The sequence below is a fragment of the Pan paniscus genome, chromosome 5, assembly GCF_029289425.2.
Source record: "Pan paniscus chromosome 5, NHGRI_mPanPan1-v2.0_pri, whole genome shotgun sequence".
NCBI classification, from domain to species: Eukaryota; Metazoa; Chordata; class Mammalia; order Primates; family Hominidae; genus Pan; species Pan paniscus.
This window is the reverse complement of record NC_073254.2, coordinates 150,847,520-150,873,793: the sequence shown is the minus strand read 5'-3', so window position 1 is coordinate 150,873,793 and position 26,274 is coordinate 150,847,520. Positions and strand designations below refer to the sequence as shown.

General features: G+C 39.6%; 1 protein-coding gene across 30 annotated transcripts in view; it reads left to right on the top strand.

Annotated features, from left to right (window-relative positions):
* Nucleotides 1–25,790, top strand: part of EPB41L2 (erythrocyte membrane protein band 4.1 like 2) — a 223,003-nt gene extending 197,213 nt beyond the window's left edge. For 23 of the 30 annotated variants that reach the window (XM_008952998.4, XM_008952986.4, XM_024929033.4 and 20 more), the window contains 4 exons: nucleotides 610–708; nucleotides 2,527–2,607; nucleotides 8,107–8,219; nucleotides 25,755–25,790. In XM_008952998.4, coding sequence (XP_008951246.4) covers nucleotides 610–708; nucleotides 2,527–2,607; nucleotides 8,107–8,214 — 288 coding nt within the window. In that variant the 3' untranslated portion in view covers nucleotides 8,215–8,219; nucleotides 25,755–25,790. The remainder of the gene's footprint in view (nucleotides 1–609; nucleotides 709–2,526; nucleotides 2,608–8,106; nucleotides 8,220–25,754) is intronic. The other 7 variants (XM_008953003.4, XM_063605461.1, XM_055114121.2 and 4 more) reach the window with 1 other exon arrangement.
* Nucleotides 25,791–26,274: the final 484 nt, after the last annotated feature.

Sequence of the window (26,274 nt, the reverse complement as noted above, 5' to 3'; positions counted from 1 at the left end):
TATGTATGGGATTTATATATATGTAGGAGCACATGCGTATGTGCAGTATTGAAATATATGTGCCCGTATATATGCTCACAACATGCAAACTATTACAGGAACAATGTAGTTGATAAAAACAATCTGCTAGAGGTAAGCAGATAACCAAATCATGCAGATTCAGTTTGTCCTGGTCAGGTTCTGTTGCTTGGTAATTTGATAAAATGTTTATCTATTTTTACCCACCTGTGCTTAAAAAACAACAAACTCAGCGCTTCTGGTCACTGTGGAAACTTCTCTGCCTGGCTCTCTAGTTTCATTTTCTAGCTTGTGCAAAAGTCCTTCAGACAAATTCTGTCATAATTCCCTTGTAGCTTTCAGTCCCACCTACTATGTCCATTCTCCTCTCTTTTCTCCACTCACACAGTTGAGTTTGCTTCTCCATGTGCACCTAGCCTTTTGCCTCTACTCGGTTTCAAATACCAGCCGCTCTCCTGGATGGTAATTACTATTGCAAACACGCAAACCACATGGATTTTAAAAGATGCATATTCGATGGGGCGGGGATCTTCTCTGACAACATAACAGAAGTTAAGCATTACTTTGTATTTTTCCCCCAACTATCCAAAGATTGATGGCGGGGCTGGTGGTGATTCGGGCACGTTACTGACCGCACAAACCATCACATCTGAGTCCGTGTCAACAACGACAACCACACACATCACCAAGGTAAAGCAATGCAGGGGATCATATGGAGAGGATGGTACATTACAGACAGAATCTTTTCTGAATTGTTTCTCTCTTCCTGTACACACTTCCAAGTAAGATACAGACAGTGCCAGTGGAATCAAAACGCCTTGGTTTAAAGTATCCAAGAAATTAGGCTCCATTGACAAATGCATTCAAACCAAATTGCAATTTTGTGAAGTACAAGGGGGTAAAAATATGTTACGAATAGCTCTATGTAAGATAGCTACAAAACCATAAATAATTTAATAAAATTTATAATTTATAAAAACAAACTTGTGCTTCTACTTTTATTAAACCAGCCCTCCTGACTAAAGCGAATGAATGAAGGCCATCATTCAGAATTTTCAGCAAGTTGTTCAAATAATGTAGAATTTCCCTCATTTAAGATCGCTAGTATACTGATTTGGGGCATTCCCCTGTTCCTCCCTGCATAATTCTCTAAATGTTTAGCACTGGGTAACCAGTCATCCCTGGATCAGCAGCATCAGCTTCACCCGGGGCATTGTTAGAAGTATAAATAGCGTGGCCCCACTCCAGTCCTCCTGAAACCTTAGAATTGTCTTAAGAAGCTTCCAGGTGATTGTGATGCATGCTGAAGTCATCAGCTTTCTAACTCCAGCCTTATTTTCCACTATTTCCTTCTTCTGTTTTTTACTTTGGATAAGTGTCTAAAGGTCTTAAAGGTATCCCTTTTGCCCTTCCCAACCCATGTTTCAACAACAATTTAAAAAACAGCAAAAGTAATTTGTAAATTTAAAAATGCCGCATAAATGGAAGGTACTGTTGGTGCTCATTTTAAAGCATATCCAGTTATTAAGCATAGTGATAAGCCTGGTTTGTTATGGTAAAATGCTGTCACTTGTGACTGAGAGTGTACATTTACCAGAGTTGTAAAGGTTGGATGTGTGCTTTCCCAGGACCGTGTGGTATTTGCTTATTGACTGTTTGGAAGGTCACAGCCAGATGATCTCCTCAGCCTCATCCAGTGTGCCCCAGGCACTCGCAGCTTGTACGGAGCCCATAACGCTGTGAGGCAGTTCCCTCAGGAGCTCCCTCCTCCAGCCCCGCTCGCAGCCTTTGTCTAGCCATGTGCCATGTCTACGTGTATGACTACTTACGCAGGGTGTCATCAAATCAAACATTCAACAAAAATCTCATCCATCTTCCGTATCTGAAACCAAAGCAAACCCTTTTTAAAATTATTGCACTCAATGCAATAAACAAAATCAGCAAATAAATTTGTATGCTCAGAATCCATCAGTCAAAACCATCACATCATACAGAAGTCTTCTGTGATGGGAAAAAAATATATATCACATCAAACAGTTGCTCAAACCAAAAACAGATACCTAAATTCTTATAATTTCTTGCAATTCTGCAAGTAACTGATTTCTCCCTACTCTCCTTTTTAAAAATTGGCCAGCTAGGAGTAAAGAAACTCGGGAAATTATAACAGAATTCCCTTAAAGGAACTACTTGGATTAAACAATATCTGTCCCATCTTAATCAAGTGAGATTAAGATGGGACAGATGCCATCTTGAATATTGATAAATGAGTTTTAAGGTTGCTCTCAGCTGAGGGATACTTGTGGATGCTATGACTTTAGTAATAGGATTCTCTATTGAGCCTAAAAATAAAGCACAAAGTGTTTCTAGAACATCAGTCTTCTGCTGCTTGTTGTGTGTGGCCTTACAATGATCCACAGGTCTAGGTGGACTCCCATCTCTGTTTGCTCTGACTGTGTAAACGTGCTTCAGTGATTGCTGTTTTTTCTTCTTCTCCTTTATGACCTTTAGACTGTAAAAGGTGGAATTTCTGAAACAAGAATTGAGAAACGCATTGTGATCACAGGAGATGGAGATATTGATCATGACCAGGTAAATAAGTTAAGTTCTAGTTTTGGAAATGGCCATGTTTGTTTTCTAAGTTTCACATTTGTCATCATGTCGCATACCTGTGTAAACCTCTTCTCCCCAAACCTCCTGGATGAAGTCCACCTCCTAAGCAGGACATAAAGACACAGCCTGGATACAAGCTTTCCTACCTCTGAATCAGAATAAAACACAGATTTCTCTTTATTTCCCACTGGCTTTACATGCACTTTTGGGTCAACGTAATCTGGAGGATTTCTGGAAAACATAAGATTTGTGTGGGCCTGGTTTAAAGGCAAGTGATCAAATATTTAAAAATGAATGGCAGTTCAATGCACCAGTTTCCAAAAAATGAAGAAAGCCACTAAGCTTGACCTATGCCTACTTTTAGGAACTTTTCCAGTATATTTATGGCATTAGAAAAGTTGAGCTATTTACTTCCAGGTGTTTTCTCCTATTGTGATTATTGGGGGAGGGGAGGTAATACAAGGTTTCTTACAAAGTGAAAATTTACATTGATTCTGAAAATTTTTTAAAAGAATCCTGCCTCCATTCTAATGTTAAATTTGGCAGCATGCATGGCTTTGAGCAGGTGATGAATGGAACTGCTGGAGACTTTGAGAGCAGTTTTAATTTTAGACTGCAGTCCCAAGTGATGCTGACAATTTTTTTAAAAGTGATTTTAACTCAGCTTTAAAGGAGACCAAGCTGTTTTCCTTTTATAACAACTTGAAGAAAAAGAAAAGAAATATTCAATTGACTATCTCAGCTGGGGAGTAGGAGCTAACGAGAGTTACACAGCTTTGGACACAATACTGAGCTCAGGAAAGAAAATTTTAGAGAACAAAATTCCTCATTTGAGAAAGGCTGCCTATATGTGATCAGAGATAAATGGATTTTTCATGCCTAAGAAGAAAATTACTCCCAATTTTTTTGACCTTTGTAAGCATGATTTGACTTACATATTCATAATGTACTTTTAAAATTTTCTTAAGAGTTATTAGAGGTTAAAAGGTTGCCTTGACTCTGGATTTTGACATAGGACATAGGACTGGAGATTCCTAGAGAACATTAGTACACTTGTCTGCTTACCATGGGAAAATGAGTGACTTATGTGGAAACAAGCCTCCAGTTTTCCAGAGGGGATTTATTCTACTATCCACTGGAACAGTCTTGAGTTTCGCCTGAGAAATTGGAGTAAACCTGCTTCTTTCTCTCTGGGACTCTTCTCAATAAGCACTCATTGAATTCCTAGAATATGTGAGGCACAAGCTCACATTTTTTGGCATGGTGGAAAGTGCAAACTAGGGTCTTCTCCCAGCCATTGTTTCTTCCACCCCCCTCTGCCCATTGAACCTAGGCCCTTTACACACTTTAAAATGCCACCTTTCCAGTACTCAGGTTTTACTTATGTGTATTGTTTTGCCTTTTATAACAAAAGGCAAAATAATTTTGTTATAAAAGGCAAAAGAATATTTTGGCCTGTTTTACCCCAAAATTCAAATCTAGATAGTACTGCTTCTGAAAGGCAAATATTAAAAACACAATCTGAAATACAAGTGCCAAAATAACATATACACCTGACTCTTAAAAAATCATGATGACCCAGCAGCCTTAACTGCTGCTGTTGCAAGGACAGTAATCTCCTTTTTTGTATATGATGTCATGTTTCAGCCCTTTCTAAAACTGAGGTCAGATATCCAAATGAAGAGAACAGAGATTTTGCCTTTTTATGTTTGTGAGATAGCATAAACTTTTTTTTTTTTTTTTTTTTTTTTTTTTTTTTTTTTTTTTTTTTGGGAGATGGAGTCTCCCTCTGGTGCCCAGACTGGAGTGCAGTGGCACGATCTGGACTCACTGCAACCTCCACCTCCTGGGTTCAAGTGATTCTCCTGCCTCAGCCTCCTGAGTAGCTGGAATTATAGGCACCCGCCACCACGCCCGGCTAGTTTTTGTGTTTTTAGTAGAGATGGGGTTTCACTGTGTTGGCCAGGCTGGTCTCGAACTCCTGACCTCAGGTTATCCACCCTCCTCGGCATCCCAAAGTGCTGGGATTACAGGCGTGAGCTACCACACCTGGCCAACATTTTTGAGTAAATGTGATTGTGGCTTTTGGTCTGCTTGTCACCAGAAGCTGTTGGGGGTTCACTTTCTCCTTTAAGCCTGTAATGAGATGACAGGCTTTTGGTCTGCTTGTCACCAGAAGCTGTTGGGGGTTCACTTTCTCCTTTAAGCCCGTAATGAGATGACAGAGCTACTTTAAATTAAATGATGAAATCGCTTTCCTGTCAAAATCCGATGTTGATCATAGAGTGACCTTCATAACATTGACATCTTTTTCAGTTCCTTGCCTACGTTAAAAGGAATCTTCAGGCTGGGCGCGGTGGCTCACGCCTGTAATCTCAGCACTTTGGGAGGCCGAGGTGGGCAGATCACGAGGTCAGGAGATGGAGACCATCCTGGCTAACACAGCGAAACCCTGTCTCTACTAAAAATACAAAAAATTAGCCGGGCGTAGTGGCGGGCACCTGTAGTTGCAGCTACTTGGGAGGCTGAGGCAGGAGAATGGTGTGAACCCGGGAGGCAGAGCTTACAGTGAGTGGAGATGGCGCCACTGCACTCCAGCCTGGGCGACAGAGCAAGATTCCATCTCAAAATTAAAAAAAAATAAAATAAAAAAGGCATCTTAAAATGGAAGGACACTTTCACTGGGCCAGACAGAAAACAAGAAATCTTTTTTGTGTTGGCAAATCAAAGAGGCATGCTTTTACAGAAACTTGCTTTGCAGATTCTTCACCCTGTGCTGGTCATGATACTTTCAGCTCCATACCAAGGAGGGGTAAAATACACTGCAGTGTCTCTTCAGAGTGTATTTCTTTCTAAGAAATAATTGCTTAATTTGGCAGTAAGAGCCGGGCGCGGTGGCTCAAGCCTGTAATCCCAGCACTTTGGGAGGCCGAGGCGGGCAGATCACGAGGTCAGGAGATCGAGACCATCCTGGCTAACACGATGAAACCCCGTCTCTACTAAAAATAGAAAAAAAATTAGCCGGGCGCAGTGGCAGGCGCCTGTAGTCCCAGCTATTCGGGAGGCTGAGGCAGGAGAATGGTGTGAACCCAGGAGGCGGAGCTTGCAGTGAGCCGAGATCGCGCCACTGCACTCCAGCCTGGGCGACAGAGCGAGACTCCGTCTCAAAAAAATAAAAATAAAAATAAAAATAAAATTTGGCAGTAAGATGTGATGTTTTCTCATAATCCTTATTATTGCCATAATAAATTAACATTTTACAGTATTTAATTTTGCATGCTGATATTATGGAATGAAAGGAGTTTTAACAAACTGATTTTGAATGTGTTTCAAGATGACTGTAGTAGTTTTTGCTTTTCCCAATCTTTCTGTGAATTAGAGTGTATTTCATATGTGTTGCCTTCCCTTGGGCATCATCTACATTTCCTCTTTAACAGTTGCCCTGCTTTATTGTAGGCAGATCTTTGTAGATAAGATACTCAAAGTATTTGATCATTTGTCTGTAGCTACGTTTGGCTCCCATCAGAGCTTGTCCTTGTCTTTGACTTTTCCCAGTGTGGACTGCACAAACCAACATGTAGTAAATGGCTTGGATCATTCCAATCTCCTTCCCTCTGAAGACACACACAAACACAATGTAGAACTGCACCCCTGTGCTTCCTCTCCCTTTCCTATTCCCATTCCAGTCAACACGTTGAAAAGCTTCTCTGCCCTTCCCTGGAACCAGATACCTGCTCCCACTCCTGCTCCACGCTAGCCCTCCAGCCATTCACTCTCCCGCCTTGACAAACACTTCTGCTACTGCCCAGATTGGAGTCTGGTTCCATGTTTTATTTCTCTATTGTCCCAACACAAGTCACTCACAAGAGTTTGTTCCCTGGTGGAAATTTAAGCACCCTCAAATGTCTTCCAAGTTTCTGTGCAAAAAATTTTCTGTATGAAAATGATGTCTTTTTTTTTTTTTTTTTTTTTTGGTAGCTTTACCTTTTTTTAAACGAAACGAGGCTTAGGGTTTCTGTTTAGTATCCTTACAGCTGACAGAAACTATCATGCAAACAAGAAATGCAGTTGTCCCCTTAGGCAGCTGACAGCAAAAGAAAAAATTGCATGGCTTTATTTCAAATGCAGTTTCCTTGTGAGATATGGTATTCTCTGTCCTAGTAAAATTTTCTCTTTGTTTTAGCATTCTTTCCTAGACTTTTTTTTTTTTTGAGACAAAGTCTCACTCTGTTGCCCAGGCTGGAGTGCAGTGGTGCAGTCTTGGCTCACTGCAGCCTCCACTTCCTGGTTCAGGCAATTCTCCTGCCTCAGCCACCTAAGTAGCTGGGATTACAGGCGTGTGCCAGCCAAGCCTGGTGTTTTTAGTAGAGACTGGGTTTCACCATGTTGGCCAGGCTGGTTTCGAACTCCTGTCCTCAAGTGATCGCCCGCGTTGGCGTCCCAAAGTGCTGGGATTACAGGCCTGAGCCACCACGCCTGGCCTTTAGAATTCTTTCCTAGACTTCAAGCGTTCTCTGATGTTTTGTTTTCTCACCCATACTTTAAAAACAAAATGAGTAATAATTAGGAAAGCCATTTTCCTCCTCTGAAAAATAGGATCTTTCCATTGTGCCACAACACTCTTACAGTTTACTTTCTGATAAAACACAGAGAAACTTTGCTTTCTTACCACGTGGTCCAAGGAAGGACCATAAACCACTGGAGTCAGCCCTCTGGGTCCTCCCTGCTCCTATCCTGCTGCTCACAGGCTGGATGGCCTTGAGAAAGACCCATTAATCTTTGTGCCTGCAGTTTTGTCAACTGTCAAATAGGGACCTGTATTTTATAACCTGAAGATTAGTCAGTCTCTGTTCTTTAGCTTTACTAATTGTATGTTGTTGCTACTGCTCTTTAGTTCTGTGTCTTAGAGGTTTATAGACATCTTTCCTGCAGTCTTTTAGTTCAGCAAGCATTTTAGTTCAAACAATTACTGAGAGCCTAGGAAGATAAAGATGAGCAAGGCCTGGTCCTCTGCCTTGCAGTTTCAGGCAATTGGGTGATAGCTAGTATCACCTGAATGTCTAGATCAGGCACTGTGCTGGCTGCTTTACAGCATTACTTCAGTTCACACAGAAAACCTTAAAATGATCGTTACAACTCAGCATTAGTCTCGGGTTACAGGTAAGAATGCTAAGCTCCAAAGAACTGTTTTCTCCAAATCTCACAGTGAGTATAATAAGCCTGGGATTCAAAGCCAACATGTTTCCTCTACGTGTCATTATTTGAAAGTGGACTGAAGGATTGGGAGATTTAGGAAATGAGAAGCAGTCTGTAAAATGACAGTGAACCCATTTCAAATCTTCCTGCTTTCTCAAATAAAGAAGTGAGTGCCTCTTGGCTTGAGGTTGGGTCCGAGGTGATCAGTGTGCGTGTGTTTTGCCATTGTGAGGTGGAGGCTGTTCCCCAGCTCACAGCCGTTCTCTGTCCTGACCCTGGCAGGCACTGGCTCAGGCGATCAGGGAAGCCAGAGAGCAGCACCCTGACATGTCGGTCACAAGAGTGGTGGTACACAAAGAAACAGAGTTGGCTGAGGAAGGGGAAGATTAAGTAAGGTAAGAGAGCCCTCATTGTCTGTGGCCTTTCTAGTGACTGCTCTGTACTCCTGAACTTGTGAAAGGATGTGAAATGAAAGTTCATATCAGTGTCTTCTTCCTATAGTACATTTGACTTTCTAGACTGTTATCATCCCCAGGTGCATCTGCTCAGGTGTATATAATCTCTGTGAACTGATGGTCATGTGGTGTCAATAACTCCGATTTATTGAGGGGCTGCTAATGATTGACATTCATATATTGCTTTACTGTTTATCAAGCACATTACTGTAAGTTACATTAATTAATATTCACATTGACCCTTTCTGGAAGATGCTATTAACCTTCTTTGGATGAGAGATTTTTATTGTAGGAGAGATAAGAGGGAGATGAGTTGATTCCACCTATCTCTACTAAAAACACAAAAATGAGATGGGCATGTTGGTGCACGCCTGTAATCCCATACTTGGGAGCCTAAGGCAGGAGAATCATTTCAACCTGGGAGGCGGAGGTTGCAGTGAGCCAACATTGCGCCACTGAACTCTATCCTGGGCAACAGAAGTGAGACTCCATCTCAAAAAAAAAAAAAAAAAAAAAAAGATACATCTGAGAATGAACCAGAAAGGAAAAGATTTCTTTGACTGTGTAAAAATGGAAATAAATACTTCAGTTAAGCCAACAGAAACAAAAGCAAAGGATTAATAAATGATTAAGTTTAATGTGCTTGGCAGAGAAAGAAATAGTATCCTGAATATATTAAGAACTCTACTGTGTCATTAAGAAAATGTAAACACTTTTGTAGAAAAATGGGCAGAGAATTAAATGAGTAAACTATGTGCAAACTAAAAGATCAATGAACAAAAAATGTGCAGCCTCACTATATGCATACTAAAAACTCAGTGGACAAGTTTTCACCTATAAATTTGGCAAAACTTATGTTTTTAATAGTGTTGGGAAGGCTGCAGGAAATATATACTGCTGTATAAATTAGTAATATTTTATGGAGGACAATTTGACACAAATATATCTTAAAAAATCCACATTAAACATGTCTACCATTAAACTACTTATAAGAATTTATCTTAATCAGAAATATATACAAATATTCACCTACAAGGGTATTTGTCACATTTTAATATTTATATTTGTATAAATTTATATTTGCTAGTATTAGTAACAGGCAAAAGATTTACACACCCTGAAGAGAAACCAGAGTATTATATTTGCTAGTATTAGCCAAAAAAAAAATGGAAATAATCTAAATGGTCAAGAGTAGGGGATTAGTTAACACATTATGCTGTTTCCATGTGATAACTAAATCTTGATGAAGTGGGTAAATGTTTATAATTATCTATTAGGGCTTTAAGAAGCAGGTCTTATCACACAATAACACATACTAAGATTACTTTCTGTTGTTAAAATAATCTGTATGTTGAACAGTCAATAGATAGGTAACCCACAGGAATGGCTGGGTCACAGGATACACATTTTCATTTTCTACCTTGCGTGGCACAGCCACCTGCTGTTGCATCCACTAGGAGGCAAGGATTCCTACCATTTTACAGCTGCCTCTCTGACTTTTTAATTTTTGCTAGTTTGGTAAATATGTGTAACTGTGATTATAATTCTCATTTTCTTCATTAATATATTTTCATATGGTTATTAGCCATTCTTGTTTTCTCTTCTATGAAAATATAGATGGCCAAAAACTTCAAAACCTTAAATGCTTGTTCACCTCTCTTGCCTGCTTTTGCTTTCATTCTTTCTTTCATTGTTAATTGATTCTTGATAGATTCTACATACTGATCCTTTGTCAATTTTATATGTTGCAAATATCTTCAGGCTTGTGGTTTGTCTTTCATTATTAAAATAGTTGAATAGGGTTAATATTGTTGAATTTATCAAGCTTTTCCTTTATGACTTATGTTTTTTCCATACCCCTAGGTGATAAAGATATTTTTTATGTAGAAATTTAACATTGTTTTTCATATATTCTTAATCCATCTGAAATCATTTTTTCTAAATGATGAGAAACAGTGGTCTGTTTCCTACATAAGTAGCCAGCATTCCAGCACTGTGTTGAAGAGCCCTTCTTTCCCCCATCTCATCTGCAGCATCCTATATCAAGTTTCTTATGTGTGGGGGTGTTTCTGACACTATTTCTATTGGTCCATGCGTCTATCCCTGCTCCAGTGCCAGAATTACTATAACTTTATAATGGGTCTTGATACATGGTATGCATGTCTCTATCCCCCTGCACCCCCTCCCCCCACCACCGATAGTGTTCTTTTTCTTCATTCTTGGCTCTTCCTGTTACATACAAATTTTAGAATCAGATTGCTGTGTTCTAAGATTAAATCCTGCAGTACTTCAGTTGGCATTGTATCTACTCTGTAGTTCAATATGGGGAGAATTACATCTTTTTAATATTGCCTTCTTTTCCTCGAACATAAGATGTCTCTATTTGTATATATCTTCTTTAATGTCTTTCATTAAAATTATATAGTTTTTTAATCAAATGAGGTCTTTCAAATCTTTTCTAGCTTTTGCTAGCATAGAGAGATACAGTTGACTTTTCTATATTTATCTTATATCTAGCAACCTGACTCTTCATATCTTAGATTCTATTTTAAACACAGGGTATATAATGGGCCCATAAGCAGAAATCATTAACAATTTTAGTAAAAATAAAACATCTAGTGGCCTGAGTAAATGTACTGTGCTGTATGTGGATATTGATCTTTTTATCTTTGAGTTGTATTTCCCTAATGGTTTTATTTATTTTTTATTTTTTTGTGATGGAGTCTCGCTCTGTCGCCCAGGCTGGAGTGCAGTGGCGCAATCTCGGTTCACTTCAACCTCCGCCTCCCAGGTTCAAGCAATTCTGCCTGCCTCAGCCTCCCAAGTAGCTTGAATTACAGGCGCCCACCATCACGCCCAGCTAATTTTTGTATTTTTTAGTAGAGACAGGGTTTCGTCATGTTGGCCAGGCTGGTCTTAAACTCCTGATCTCAAGTGATCTGCCCGCCTTGGCTTCCCAAAGTGCTGAGTTTACAGGCGTGAGCCACTGTGCCTGGCCCCCTAATGGTTTTATTTATTTATTTATTTGAGACAAAGTATACCTCTGTCTCCCAGGCTGGAGTGCAGTGGTGTGATCTCAACCCACTGCAACCTCTGCCTCCTCGGTTCAAGCAATTCTTCTCCTTCATCCTCCCGAGTAGCTGGGACTACAGGCACTCACCACCATGCCTGGCTCCTAATCGTTTTAAATAGGGAAGGCTAAAAGCATTCTTACTTAGGAGTCAGAAGGCTGAAGGCTATGTTTTCATCTTGCCAGATATCCAACTATATTGACATTAGGCAAGTCAGTGAATGGTATGATCTACCTTTCCTAACTCATAGGACTTATTCTAAGGATAGAATAAGATAATGAATGAGAAAAGTGAGTGTTATACAAACATAAGGTAATAGCACTGGATGTTTTTTTCTCTAAATTTTATGAATCAGTTGCTTCTTAATCAGGAATACTAGCAAAAAATTGGTGACACTCTAAGCGTTACCAGTAGCTCCACCTTCACTTGTGGCATTTTAATAAGTTTTTAAATGAATTCATTATATCACTTATTCCTAGCACCTTATGTTCATTTTTACAATGGACACACACAGACACACAACTTTTGAAGTTTGCCCATCTCAGAGGCTAACTTTTATGAGAAGCCTTGTTAAACAGATTTAGGAAGTTAAAGTATAAACTTACATATAAGGTGAACAAACTAGATAAATTTGGAAAGATTCATTCATGCATTCAAAAAGTATTTAATGAGTGCCTAAATGTGCTAGGGTAGGGCTGGGTATTGAGGATTCCGTGATAGACAAAGCAAACATGGCCCCCCTCCTTGGCAGAGAGGATGTGCTCCAGGAAGGTAGGTGTGAATATTAACAAATGAACAAAATGTAAATGTGATCAGCCCTCTGAAGGAAATAAAATGCTATGAGAGAACAAAATAGGAGATTTGAACTATCATAAATTTAACCAATTTCCTTTAGAAACCAGTTTACTTGAGAAACAAAGTTTGAGTTTAAAATCTGAAGGATGACTAGGAATGACCTCAGTGTCTCAAAGTCATTTTGGCATCTCCACCCCCCACTGGCTGCAGCTCACTCTTAAAAAATTTCCTTTGCTGGTGACTGTCAGATCTGGGAAGAGTGTGTTTTCACTGCTTCAGCTACTGTCTGGCTGCCCTGCCAGAATCCCACAGAGGCAGCAGGTGGGCTGAGGCAAAGAGCAGGATCAGGACAATATCTGAATGTCAAAAAAGAAGGGGAACTGTCTGCAATGTATCTGCTCCATCTCCCTTTTTCAGGCACATAAAGCTCTCCTCCTGACCTGATCTTGCCCTTTGGAGTAGCTCTGAGCTTTTGATCAAGTGTTGAAAGTAGGGGGAGGGGAGAGCAAACAGAAAGATGGTAAAAGAACAACCTGCAGAGGACGAACCTCCCAAGTCCACCTTTCTCAGTGGGTGGCAGCCAGCTGTGAGGCAGAGAGGAGCTAAATGCAAACTCCGTTAAAAAGAAAACACACTTCAGATGAGGACTTCACTAAATCTTTGTAACTTTTTAATGTCCTTTCAAGGACTACTCCCTCCTGCCAGCTTAGCCCAAATGCATATTTATGAGCCCTCACATGGATGAAAAATATTGCTGACCTTATCACCACTGCAGTGGTATTCCCAAACGGTCCCGATCAGGAGGAAGAAGGGTTCCAGGCTTGGTGGTGTGATCTGTGTGGTCTCAGAAAGAATGAGCCACAGGAGAGGGAGCTCTCCCAACCCAGACTTCACAGGAGCCTCTCTGACTCTTAGAGTAATAATTGATGTCAGGTAAAAAAGTGAATGAAGCCTCCTGTTCATCCAAAAGCAGTGAGCATCTGAAGGATGAAATGACAGAGGAGTGGCTGCTCATCCTTTCACTCATCCATTCATTTATTTGTTCATTGCATAAATATGTATGGAATGCCCACTGGGTATCGTCTGCTGTTTTCCCATGGAAATATCAAATAAAATAAGGTCTGCTCTTCAGACAATAAATCAGCGGTAGCAGAAGAATTTCAAGTTTTGTGATATATTCTGAACCTCGTGTAATGGGAACAAGAAGGAGAGACCTCTGAATCAGAATAGAGCATCAGAGATGTTTCACTTAAGCTTCGTGCTGGGTAGGAGTTAGCTCTATGAAAAAGGAGTAAAGGGGGCCATTCCAGGCAGGATTGGAAGCATTGAACCTGACGCTCCAAGAACAGTGCAAAATCAGATGTAGCTGGATTGTGGGATACTTGTAGGAGAGCGATGGAGATGCAGGAGGAAGGAGGCAGAGGCCCGATGTTAAGGAGTCTTCTAAGCCAAGCTGAGGAGGCTAAACTATCCTGAAAGTGATGGGGTTGCTCCTCCTGTGTTCGAGAGTTGGTAAGGATGTAACTTACCTTCTTTGTGACTTGTTGACGGTCAGCATGAGGCTGTGGAAGTTAGTGCATTGGGAAGATGGGAGCAGAGGAGAATCACACATCATATTTAGGTTTTTGGTTTGGGCAGGGAGTTGATGTTGGCACCTATAATTTGAATCATGCAATACATGAGTTTTGTCTTTTGCATGTCATGGCCATGTTACTATGGCTGGTCTTCTCTGCTTGACTACCTTAAAGCAAAGGTGTATTTTTGGTTCTGCGGTACTGCCGGAGAGACCAACTGTCATGGGAATTCTGGAGGAAACTTAGAAATGAATCTATAAGGCCCCATCTTATAACATGACATGATTAATTGGAAGTTTCCTGGATCGTCTGCATGTTAAGAGGGAGCATAGGATAGCAGATTTGCTGGGTTCATATCTACTTCTTAGTTGTTTGACCTTGGCTGGTCTCATCCCTTTGTCCCAGAGCTGTCATCTGTAAACTGGGGATGATAATAGAAGCAGAAGGGCTTGTTTCCAAGGCAGGTTGTTAAGAACTTTTTATAACTTACAAGGTCGGCCATGAACCCTTTTTGCTCTTAAGAGTCCAATAAAAATGAGAATTTTCTACCCCAGAGATAATGAGTTTGAGATGCATGTGAAATGCAGAAATGGCACATTTGGGAGCACAAGAGCTTTGAGAGTGCAACAGGCTTCTGAGCAGGAGAGAGATTTGTGAGTCCCCTGAATGAATTGTGTACTGATGAAGCCTGTGTTTTGAGCTGTGTTATCCAGGGCTGGCTCAGAGCTGAGGTCTGGGAAACAGAGGCCATAAAGAAGGAGGAGCCAGGAGGCAGAAAGGAAACAGGGAAAAGGCGGAGGTGACACAAGCTGCAAGGCAAGATAACTTCAAGAAGGAGAGAGTAACCAAGTATTAAATATGGCAGAAAAACCAAATGAGCATGTTTTTGGAAATTGATGAACAGAAGTCAGCCTGGAGGCTTTGTCAGAGCTGTTTCAGTGTGGTAGTAGGGAGAGAGCCCTGTAACAGGTTGAAAACACATGAAAACATATTAAGTTGAAAACCCAGTAACAGGACCTTTTGCTCTTCCATGAGCTCTGCCTGCCTTCATCTGAGAAGATGGGAGAACATTAGGTGTCATGGAGCCACTGGAGCTAGTGCTGTGATTATTAAAAGCAGGGTCAGTTCACCATTCACTGGAACCTCTTAGACATCCCACCCGTTAACCTGCAGTGAATACCTCTAAATTAGTCGTGTTGCTTTTTCCACTGTTGTGGGTACACGAATGCCAATTTCTAAACAAAACAATCTTGTATTTGTTTCAAAGTCAGGGTGATGTGCAGGGTTTCAAAACATGAACTCATAAGCCAAACAGGAAATTAACATTAGCTGCCTAGCTGACTTGATGAGAGAAAAGAACCCTGTTGGCTGAACTGAGCTCTAGCTAATCATGAGCCACTCATTTACATGTGGGCCCTGATGAGTGTCACCCCTGACCTTCAAAGAGAACAAACCTATTTACTTCCAGATGACTATTTCAGTTCTGCAGGCATATCAGGTGTGTTGCATTTTTATTTTATTCTGTTTGCCTAGTTGTGTTAGTCTCATACCTAAAATTAGCATCTTATTACTGCTTCATTTTCAATATAGATTAATCACACCTCAGATGAGGACTGACTTCTGCATAGAAATAAAAAGCTAGTTTTGGTTTAGTGAGTTTTAGGCATAGCCAGTTTTCACTCTGAAATGCTGTGGAATGTTCTCATTTAACATTGCTAAATCTACCAGGTGTTATCAATGAGTCAGTTACAATCTATTTGAACTCCCCCCACACAAGAGGTGCTGGGTACCACTGCTGTAATGCGTACATTAAGACCAGGCAGTAGTCACTCATTCCCCAAGGCTTGCTCTTGGACATAACCATTACTGACATAACCATTACTGACATAACCATTCATTTTTTCAAATGAAACTATCTTTATTGTTTTTTTCTGGTAATAAAAGAGGGGTTATAACTTTTTAAAAGGGAGAGATAGTAGGAAATGTCAGTGACCCATAAGTCCCATGCTCCCAGAGAGAATTTCTTTCCAGTGTGTATGTGTGTACTTATAAATATACACACATATAGACACTCACATACACACACACCCCCTTTCCATATAGGCTGATATTGTGATTCTTGCTTTTTCCTCCACTTAATAGTACTTTATAGTTATTGGTCCTTGTTGTTACCTCATCATTTTTCAGCAGCTGTTGAATGGATGAGTGGTTTACTTAAATAACCCCTATTAATGGGCATTTAAATTACCCCTCAGTTTTCACAATTATTACACAGCTTCAAAGATTATACTTGTTTGTACATTTTTGTATGTTGATCTCATTGTTTCTCCAGGGCAAATATGTTTAAAAGTGGAGTTGGTATGCCACGAAGGTTGTTTTTTGTCTTTGTTTTTTTGAGACAGAGTTTCACTCTTGTCGCGCAGACTGGAGTGCAGTGGCACGATCTTGGTTCACTGTAACTTCCGCCTCCCAGGTTCAAGCGTTTCTCCTACCTCAGCCTCCCGAGTAGCTGGAATTACAGGCGTGTGCTACCATGCCCAGCTAATTTTTGTATTTTTAGTAGAGACGGGGTTTCCCTATGTTGGCCAGGCTGGTCTCGAACTCCTGACTGACCTCAGGTGATCCACCCGCCTTGGCCTCCCAAAGTGCTGGGATTACAGGCATAAGCCACCACTGCTTGCCCACCAAGGGTTTTTGACATATTACCAAATTGTCCTCCTTAATGGTTCTGCAAACATAGACCGCCACTAGCAGTTTGTGAGCATATGTTTCCCCACAGCCTTGGCAACAACTAAACATTATTAAACATTAAAAAAAAGCTTTGCTAGTCTGATCAGGAAAGAGCATTTGTTTCTCCCTTGTTTAAACTGTGAGGAAAGAACCTTCTTTGTGTTTTTTCAATGCTAGTGAAGTTGGAATACATGCATACATATGCTACACACAGGGACAGACACACACATATAATTTGCATTTCTTTTGGTTGCCAGTTTGTGTCCTTTGTCCATTTTCCTATTCAGGTGTCTATTTTTTTCTCTTATAGAGATTAGTTGAATGGACGCATGATGGTTTACTTAATCCCTACTAATGGGCATTTAAATTATCCCTCAGTTTTCACGGTTATCACACAGCCTAGTAACTTGAAAAGATGAGTAACTAATCTTTTCAGATTAAAGTTATTAACCTCTTAGTCACAAATGCTACATTTTCCCTCCAATTTAAAAAATTATTAAGGATTAAAAATGGCACCAAAAGTGGGGAGAGGGGCAAGACAGAACTGACCGCTTAGAGACAAGCAGGCCATATCCACAGTTTTGTTTTTTGTTTTGGCCTAAAGGGTATATCTTAGAATTTGAATCAATTATTAGTGCTTAAACATTAGAAGATAGTCAGCAATTTTAGAAAAATCAGAAGCTGTGATGACATTGAGCCTGCTCTCCCTGTGGTTACGATGCTGGAGCTTAGTAGGTGTGGCCAGCATCAGGCTGGGAGGAGCTCTCTAGGTCACCACAGTGCTACTGCCTGTCATATCCTGTCTTTATGTTGAGGCCCTTGGGGCCCAGTCTCCTTATGCATATATGTTACCCATCTGGCCTCTGACCGTGTTGGGGTGGTGGTTATGACTTTGTTACCCTGTCCTAGGCTGTGTTTGAGAGTCTGGAAATGTAAAGAATATTTAATGTTAAACTGCCTATAGAGCATCTTCGTGTCTCTCCGCTAACCTTTTTTATAAGGAAATAGGATCCTAGACATTAACGTAACTGCCATAGGTCACCTGTGCTAAGTATAGATTGATTTATTTCAAGGCTTTTCTGTTAGATACCCCAGATACCAATTGTTTAAACATGTAAATTTTGTGGGTGGCATCAGAGGGGAATTTTACTATGGCAACTAATTAACAAGTTTGTGTATGTGTGTGTTTTTGTAAAGATACTCCTGTCCTTACAAGGATTACAGTCCAAGGACATATTGATGCTTTCTTGCATCAAAATAGTTGAGTTAGCATTAGAGCACATGGAAGTCTGGACCTGTTCTGTCCAGTATGGTAGCCAATACCCACTTGTGGCTATTGAGCACTTGAAATGTGGCTAGTTCAAATTGAGATGTGTTGTAAGTATAAGATATTTACTGGATTTCAGACATGAGAAAAAAGTAAATTATTTCTAATTTTTAAATTAATTACTTATTGAAATAATTTGGATATATTGGGTTTAATAACTACATTAAAATTACATATACATGTTCCTTTTTATTTTTTGAAATGTGGCTTCTAGAAAATTTACATATGTGTCTCACATTCATTGCTTGCAGTATATTTCTCTTGGACAGTGTCGATCTGTGGAGGGTAGGAGGGATGAAGTGAGAGGACAACCTTAAACTAATATGGCACGATGCAGTTTAGATTCTGTGTGTGTGTGTGTGTGTGTGTGTGTGTGTGTGAGAGAGAGAGAGAGAGAGAGACAGAGAGAGAGAGACAGAGACTGTTAGGGGGCAGGGAATAGTGTTTTAAGCTATCTTTATTTAACTTTGAGGAAAAGTGATTTTTTTCCCATGCTCCCTCAGATAAAAAGTGAGAAAGTTGGGTCTAGAAATTTCTTTTGATTCCCACTAACCTTCCTTTTTTCTAAAAGATGAAAGCTTTGTTAGTATTCTTAAGCTCTTATTTGATGCTACAGAGAAATGTTTTCTCATTACTACCCATCTTATGAACCTAAGTGACAAAAGCTCAGCTCTAATAGAGTATACTGAGTGGAGCCTGACCATAGTTCATTTGTTATTTAAAAGAAGCTTTAAGATTTTGTAGAATGCTTTTATATCAAATTCCCAGAAGATTTGACCTAGCAGAGTGAACCAGAAGACCTTAACAGCTTTAGGGCCGGCACTACTACTTTTAGAAACTTGTGTTACGGCTTCAGTGATTTGAGGAAACCAATTTTTTAAAGAAGTAAGAGTCCTCATGGGATATCATAGATATAGTTAATCAACAAAAGAGAACAGAAAAATGAACCTGATGTTTTTCTACTTAAACAAGAAAATTGGCAGATGAGAGTAATGGTAAACATGGGAATTAGTGCTTCTTCCTAAAGATATAATGCAATTCTGTTGTTTTTTTCCCCGCCGTTTCCTCAAGCTCTTATTCTTCAGTCTTACGTTACAAATTAGTCCCTGATACTTTCACTTCTGGATTCATTAAGCTATATTATGAGCCTGTTATGTTCAAGGGACTATTATAGTTGTGTGTGAGAGGGGAAGGCATAGGAACATGCATAAAAATAATGTTCAGGGCACAAAAATAGTATATTTGAAGAGAAGCCTAGATAAAGGGCTGTGGAAGTTGACAGGAGAAATGCTTCTGATTGACCAAACAAGACAAAGCTCTCCAGAAAGGTTGCAGGAAAGCTCCTCTGTGCAAAGCACCAAGGGCAATCTGGATAGTTGGAGATTGGGGAGGGAAGAAAGAGCACATGGGAAAACAATGGGAAGGATGTCGGGAAAAGCAAACCTCCATCGTGGTTATGTATAGAGTTCTCAGCACAGCTGGAAACATTTGTTGAAGGCAAATTGCAGATGGTCTTACATGCCATGTCCTTTAGTAATATGAATTTATCAGTAGTGTGTATGATTGACTGAAAAGCTTCTAGATTAGATGAAGTACCCTGTAAAGAAATCAAGATACTGGTTCAGACAGTCAGTAATGGGGAGACTGAACTGGACATCTCTAAGAGTAAGATTGAATTTAACTTGGAAGCAAAGCCAGGAGTAAAATATCATAGGAACATCTATAAAAGTTAAATCCGATATTTTTTTGCTTTTCAGTCAGATGAAGCTCAGTATCTTTATTACTCTTTGAAGTAAAGTTATATTAGCATGTAGGCCTTTGAGAGTAATACAGTTCATTCAGAGGACACAGGGCTCAGGAAGGTCAACCCAGTCCCAAAAGGCCTGAAGATGGGACTTGGACCTTAAAGGACCCACAGAAGAGCCTCCTAAGAAGGTGGGGTCTCCAAACAGCATGAACATGTTCCAGCAAACCAGGAAAAGCAAAAGCATTTTGCTGAATTATTTGTAGAACAGATACTGTGCTTCATTTGACTGCAGAGAAAAACACTGGATTTAATTTCTCCCTGTACTCAGCAGATACACAAATATCTGTGACAGAAGAAAACGGCAGTAGTTTAGTGATAGCAGATTGGACATAAGCAGTTCTCAAACTGAATGGTCTCAGGACCACTTTATACACCTAAAAATTATTGAAGAGCCCAAAGAGATTTTGTTCATGTGAATTGTATCTATTGAAATTTATCATAAGTCAAAACTGAGAAGTTTTATAAATATTTGTTAAGTTAAAAATCATCAAATAGTGAAAGAAGTCTGTCTAGAAAGACTATATAAGTTGTATGATCAAACTGTATGACATCCTGGAAAAGGTAAAATGATGGAGACAGTAAAAGGGTCATTCGCTGCCACTGATCTCCTCAAGAGTCTTAATATCGGGAAGCTATCAAGCTCATGGTGGCCAAAACACCATTTTCCAAATTCTAATGTTCACCTAAAAGCTTGAATTTTATCATTGGCAACAAGTACTGTCAATTGTTTCTCTTGAGGCGACAGGCTCAACTTCATTTTCAATAAAAGGTTTACCTAGTATCCAAATTGAATAACATCCCTTGTCTGTCAGTGATTCTATCAAGTAAGAAAGGTGGTTTATGAAAAAGCAGCTGCTTCAACTCACAGTTCAGACATTCCCATAGATGCTTTTCCTCTAGACATTGTTGTACTTCTGTATGCAGCGGGAATGGCGTATGCATACTTCCCATTTCATCACACAGAATATTAAAAAGATGCACTCAGGCTTGAGATGTAGGAAAATTAATATTTCTTCTGTGTCCTCAAGGACTTCCTTAAGTGAAACTGTCTTCTCTATTTTACTGCAAGTGCACACTGGTAAAGAATAAGGTGCCAGGCCAGGCGGCTCACGCCTGTAATCCGAACACGTTGGGAGGTTGAGGTGAGAGGATTGCTTGAGGCCTGGAGTTTGAGACCAGACTGGGCAGTATAGCAAGAGCTTGTGTCCACAAAAAACTTTTTAAAAATTAGCTGGGTGTGATGGTATGTGCCTGTAGTCCTAGCTACTTGGGAGGCTGAGGCAGGAGGATCCCTTGAGTCCAGGAGTTCAAGGCTGCAGTGAGCTATGATTGCACCACTGCACCCCAGCCTGGGTGACAGAGCAAGACCCTGCCTCTAAAAAAAAAGAATAAGGTTACCTCAAATATAGTTTGATTCCTCTGCTTCGGCTTATGTAGGCTGAGCTGCCAGTAGGTTTACTCACCATTATTTGTTTACACCATTGGTGAAAATGCCAACACACTGAAAAGGACATAATGTCTTAGTATGATAATGAAAACAGTTTTGACTCTATGGTCCCCTTAAAGAGACTCAGCAGTCCTCAGGGGCTGCAGGCTACACTTCGTGTATATTTTAATGGTAATACAGACATTTTAAGAATTGACTTTTTTCTGGGTTTAACCAAATGGAAATTTAGCATGCTTGCATTTTTGGCTCTGGGATTTTTATTTATTTATTTGTTTATTCGAGACAGTCTCGCTCTGGCAGCCAGGCTGGAGTGCAGTGGCATGATCTCAGCTCACTGCAACTTCTGCCTCGTGGGTTCAAGCGATTCTCCTGCCTCAGCCCCCCTAGTAGCTGGGATTACAGGCGTGTGCCACCATGCCCAGCTAATTTTTATGTCTTTAGTAGAGATTGGGTTTCACCATGTTGGCCAGGCTGGTCCCAAACTCCTGATCTCAGGTGATCTGCCCTTCTCGACCTCCCAAAGTGCTGGGATTACAGGCGTGAACCACCGTGCCCAGCTGATTTTTATAATTTAAACAATGGAAATTCTGTTTAGAAATTAAAATCAAATATGCAAATTGAGGATAAAAGAAGAATAAAATGAAAAGTTCAGCATTTGAAATAACTGTCAAATCCATAAAGTATCATATTTAAAATTTAATTTTACACCTGAGTGCACAGAGTTCATTTTTGCTTAGGAAATGCAGTGTCTTAAGACAGTCTTGCTCTGTGGCCAGGCTGGAGTACAGTGGCACGATCCCAGCTTGCGCAACCTTCGACTCCCAGCTTCAAGTGATTCTCCTGCCTCAGCCTCCTGAGTAGCTGGGACTACAGGCGCCCACTACCATGCCCAGCTAATTTTTTTTTGTATTTTTAGTAGAGACGGGATTTCACCATGTTGGCCACATGGTTTCACCATGTGAAACCCCTGACCTCGTGATCTGCCTGCCTCAGCCTCCCAAAATGCTGAGATTACAGGCGTCAGCCACCATGCCCAGCCTTAAGTAAATATTTCATTCCCGTTTTCAGAATATTTGGTTATGTTATTGCTCTGTGGTAATTGAATGTTCATTAATCTGAAGAAATGTCGTTTTCTTGTATTATTTGCATTGTTGTATTATCTGGGGGAAAACCACATTTTTGCATTTTTATTGAGACTTCTCTCTAGATGAGTGCTGTACCACTTAAAGGCAGCATTGCTATTATTTTCTGTCAAATGCTTTTTGAAATCAGTTTACTGAGTCAATTTCTGGAGTAGAGCACTCAAGATTGAGATCAATACATGAGCCCTTTGTCTCTAGAAACTCAAAGATTGTGCTTTTCAGGCAAGATCATAGAACTTCTATGTATGGACTTTTTTCACCACTGCTCATTGGGTGCACTGAGAGGGATAAATAACTCTCTGATCCCTCTGTGAGTGCTTAAGACAAGGCACGCAACCAACATATATCCTTGAAGAACTTGAACATAGAATTACTCCTGTGATAAGATGAAATTGAGCCACATTGATCTATTCTCACATTGGCCAAAAGAGGGGGACATAGACTAAGGAATGTGACTATAGTAGTTAGAATGTTTACTGACATTGTATAGGCCAGGGTGGAACAGTGACACTTGGACACAGAACAGTGGTATGAATGCTTTTATTTTTGTTGACTTCACCACAATTCTAATACATAAAGTATAATCCATATGCTTAACAGCTATGATCTTACCCAAACTCAGGATGAACCTGTGATAGTGTAAAAGTGAAAGCAGGTTGAATTAATGTCTATAATTAATGCCTGCCAATTTGTATTGACAAAGATGCCCAGACTTCTATGAATATGAGTAGAATTCAAGCTTAGAGAAAGAAAAGAATGTTCTTGAAACTTTTACAGCTTTTACATGAAGAGCCATTGCCTAGTTTTCAGTTTGGTTGGAATATGTAATAAATCATTTAGTCCCGAATTCTAGCCTGTAAAAAATTGTCAGATATTAAGTTTATTTCTCACAGACACCTGCCAGAGGACAGAAAAGTACAGTATTTCTGATGCTTATGTAGCAGTGACATTGGTGATTCTGTCTTTATCTTTTCTCTTTTCTAGCTCAAAAGCTAACTGTTTAGTACTTAGGAACGTATTTCTACATGTGTTTAAGTGCAAGAAACAGTCAAAAAAGATAAGTGGATATGTAAATAAAGTCTTCGTACAATAAGTTACTTCTTGTTCATCCACGCCAATAAGGAACTGGGATGTTTTGACACAATATCTAATTGACTCAGAGTTAAACTTGATTTACTGATTTTTAAAGAATGAGAAAATAAATAAGTTTTAACATTAAAATGGCAATAAAATGATTCTGAAAGCTGTCTGGAATCCTAAGAGCACATGAAGGTTATCATTTATAATATTCATTACCAGAAAAAAAGCTTATTAATGGAAATAAATTACATTTTGAGTTTATTTGGGTAACTATGTCTTTTTCTCTATATTTAGCTCAGTAAATGTTGAAGTTTTTTGAGATCAAGATCCCTTCAATTCCAACATATGCTTAGTTTCCTGTAATAACTTTGAAACAAGTTTAATTTTAGCTTTTCTTTACAAATTTATGACTCATTACAAAGTGAAATTTTTATTTTTGATGAAAACAGATGCAAAGCAATAAAGTGACATAGGGCCTAGAGAAAATGGAGACTAGAATCCTAAACATTGTTCTCTCTGTAGGTTTTCAGGCCCTGATAGCATCAGGGGTTTGTTTTTTTAATAACATGAACTAGGCAAAATGGCAGCTGTGTTCAACAAATGATGCATATTTACTAAACAAAGCAAATGGAAATACAAGCTCTGAAGGAACAAGAACAGGTTCCATGACTGAAGGTGTCATATAACTGCCAAATCCAATTTGATTGGTAGTTGTATCCATTTCCCTTCATCATCCCCCACATTTCTTTTCATAATTACTAACCTAAAAAAAGACTTTCTATTTTCCCCATTGATTTTTTTTCTCCCAGCCTAGAATCAAACAGAAGTACTAATGAGTAATGAAATAACCTAAGGCAGACAACAGGGTAGAAAACAATGAAGTTGATTAATCAATCTGTCCTGAATAATCAAGAGGCTCTAATATTATCTGTGATAAATCTAAATGGTAGGAACTTTTTTCATTAAAGCAAGACTTAATTTTACCTAACCAAAAGAGTGTACATTCTAATTGACTTTGGGAGCAGTGTCTCTTGGAAAAGACGTTAATTACCACTCTGCACTGTCCTTTGTGATTACCTATCATTTGCCAAAACTTCCAACCAAGTTCAAATATAAAATGAAACAATTGCCACCTTAAAACCCTTTTCTCTTTCAGGGCCATTGCACCATCATGGGTTTTTTAAAAAGTCTTCTCCACTTACCTTTGATTGTGGACTTCTGCAAGACTCTGTGGCTTTCATTTATTCCTATGCTCACATGAGACTTAGTTCTATCTGTTGGTTTCACTTATCCCTTGTTCTGATGCCCAAATCTATATCCCTAGGTCTAGTGCTTCACCCAGGCTGTAAGCCTTCATTCTCTCCTTTTTTTGAGGTCCCAGACTCCAAACCTTATCATCCTGTCTTATACTTACTTCTTCACCACCACACTCTGATTATTCTTCTTAGTGGTGCCTCTCAAATTTCTCTCCCACCTGATTTCTGTGGTGACCACTCAAGTCTGGGTCCTGGCCATCTGGCAGGAATGCCTGACATTTGTCATCTTCCTCATCCAGCTGGACTCCTGCACTGGTCTCCTGACTGTTGTTCCTGCCTCTACTCCTTGCCGGCTTCAGCTTATTCATCACACTGAAGCCACAGCAGTGTTTTCAAAACGTAAATCACACCATGACAAACCCTTCCTCAAAACCAAAGAAGAAACGATCCCAACCTCCTTTCCTGGGCTTATCATGCCCTGCATGACTGGCCAACCCCAAGTTCTTTGACCAGTCTTTTATCTCTCCGTGGCTCTTGCACTCTGCCCTGCACCATTGTAGTAGATTGCCAACTGGTCTTTTCGTCCAAATGTTTTTTCTTAATTCATTTTTTTTTTTTTTTGGTCAATTAGATCAAGCTGGCACTTCTCAGTCTATTAAAGAATAGACCTAATATTTTGTACCTTTATTTACTACTCACTATACCAATGCTCAACTTTAGTAATGTCCATTTCTTCACCGTCCTATTCCTTCCATTCATTTCTGCCTCCTCCCCCAACATACATCTTACTGTCATAATACTGTGTACTTCTTCACCTCCATGCCTCTTTCCTCATTGTGTTTTTCCACCTGAAGCACCATTTCCATTCGTTTTAGCACAAAGAAAATAGACTTTGACTTTCCCTTTCCCTGAGTATAGCATTAAAACCTACTACCTTGGTTTCTGTCTTTAAATTCTTACATATGAATTGTCTCTGTTTTATGCTAATAAATTCTTTTGCAGTGAACTCTTATTTGCCAGTTGCTTCTAGCGTACTTGTCAATTCTCCAGGTATTTTAAGGCCCTCAAGAGTGGAATAGTGTCTCATGCTTGTCTTCTGGTAAACATACTATTTACTGTAAGACTAGGCAGACAGTAACTGTTGATTACTTGATTGAAAACTTGATGAATGTTACTTAACATTTTTTTCAAGCCTGTGTTTTTGGAATATTTAAGCCTTCTGTTTTTCTTTTTTTTTCTCTTCTAGAAAGTCATTTTTTAAACAACACTCAACTTTGTGAACCCCTGAAGATTTTTTGACCGTTCCAAGTCTTAATGCCACACCACTATTCCAGCGAATTTATGCTACAACTGGTAACAATGACCAGAAGCCTGAAGAATTAAAATGCCAACACCAAACCTTTCCTTACCAGCTCTGGTCTATATTGCTCCCATGCATTTAATATATTATTTTGTTTTATAACCACTTCTAAATATTCTCGGTTCTTTCTTTTTGTTGTTGTTAATTAAGGGGTTTTGGTTTTGTTTTGTGTTTACTTTGTGTGCAACTACCTGCTTTTAATGACTCACTTTGATCAAATGACAGTGAACAAAGCCAGCCCAAGCTGGTAAGGTGCTGTTCACTTGAACAGGTGCTGTTGTGCAGAAAGGAAACTCTGTGACTAATTTAGATAGTGGCTTTCCTTCTTCTGGATTCTTTTCATTGAATTCTCACAGTAAATATTTACGGAGTTTTCAAATTGCGGCAAATATACTGTATGAGAAAA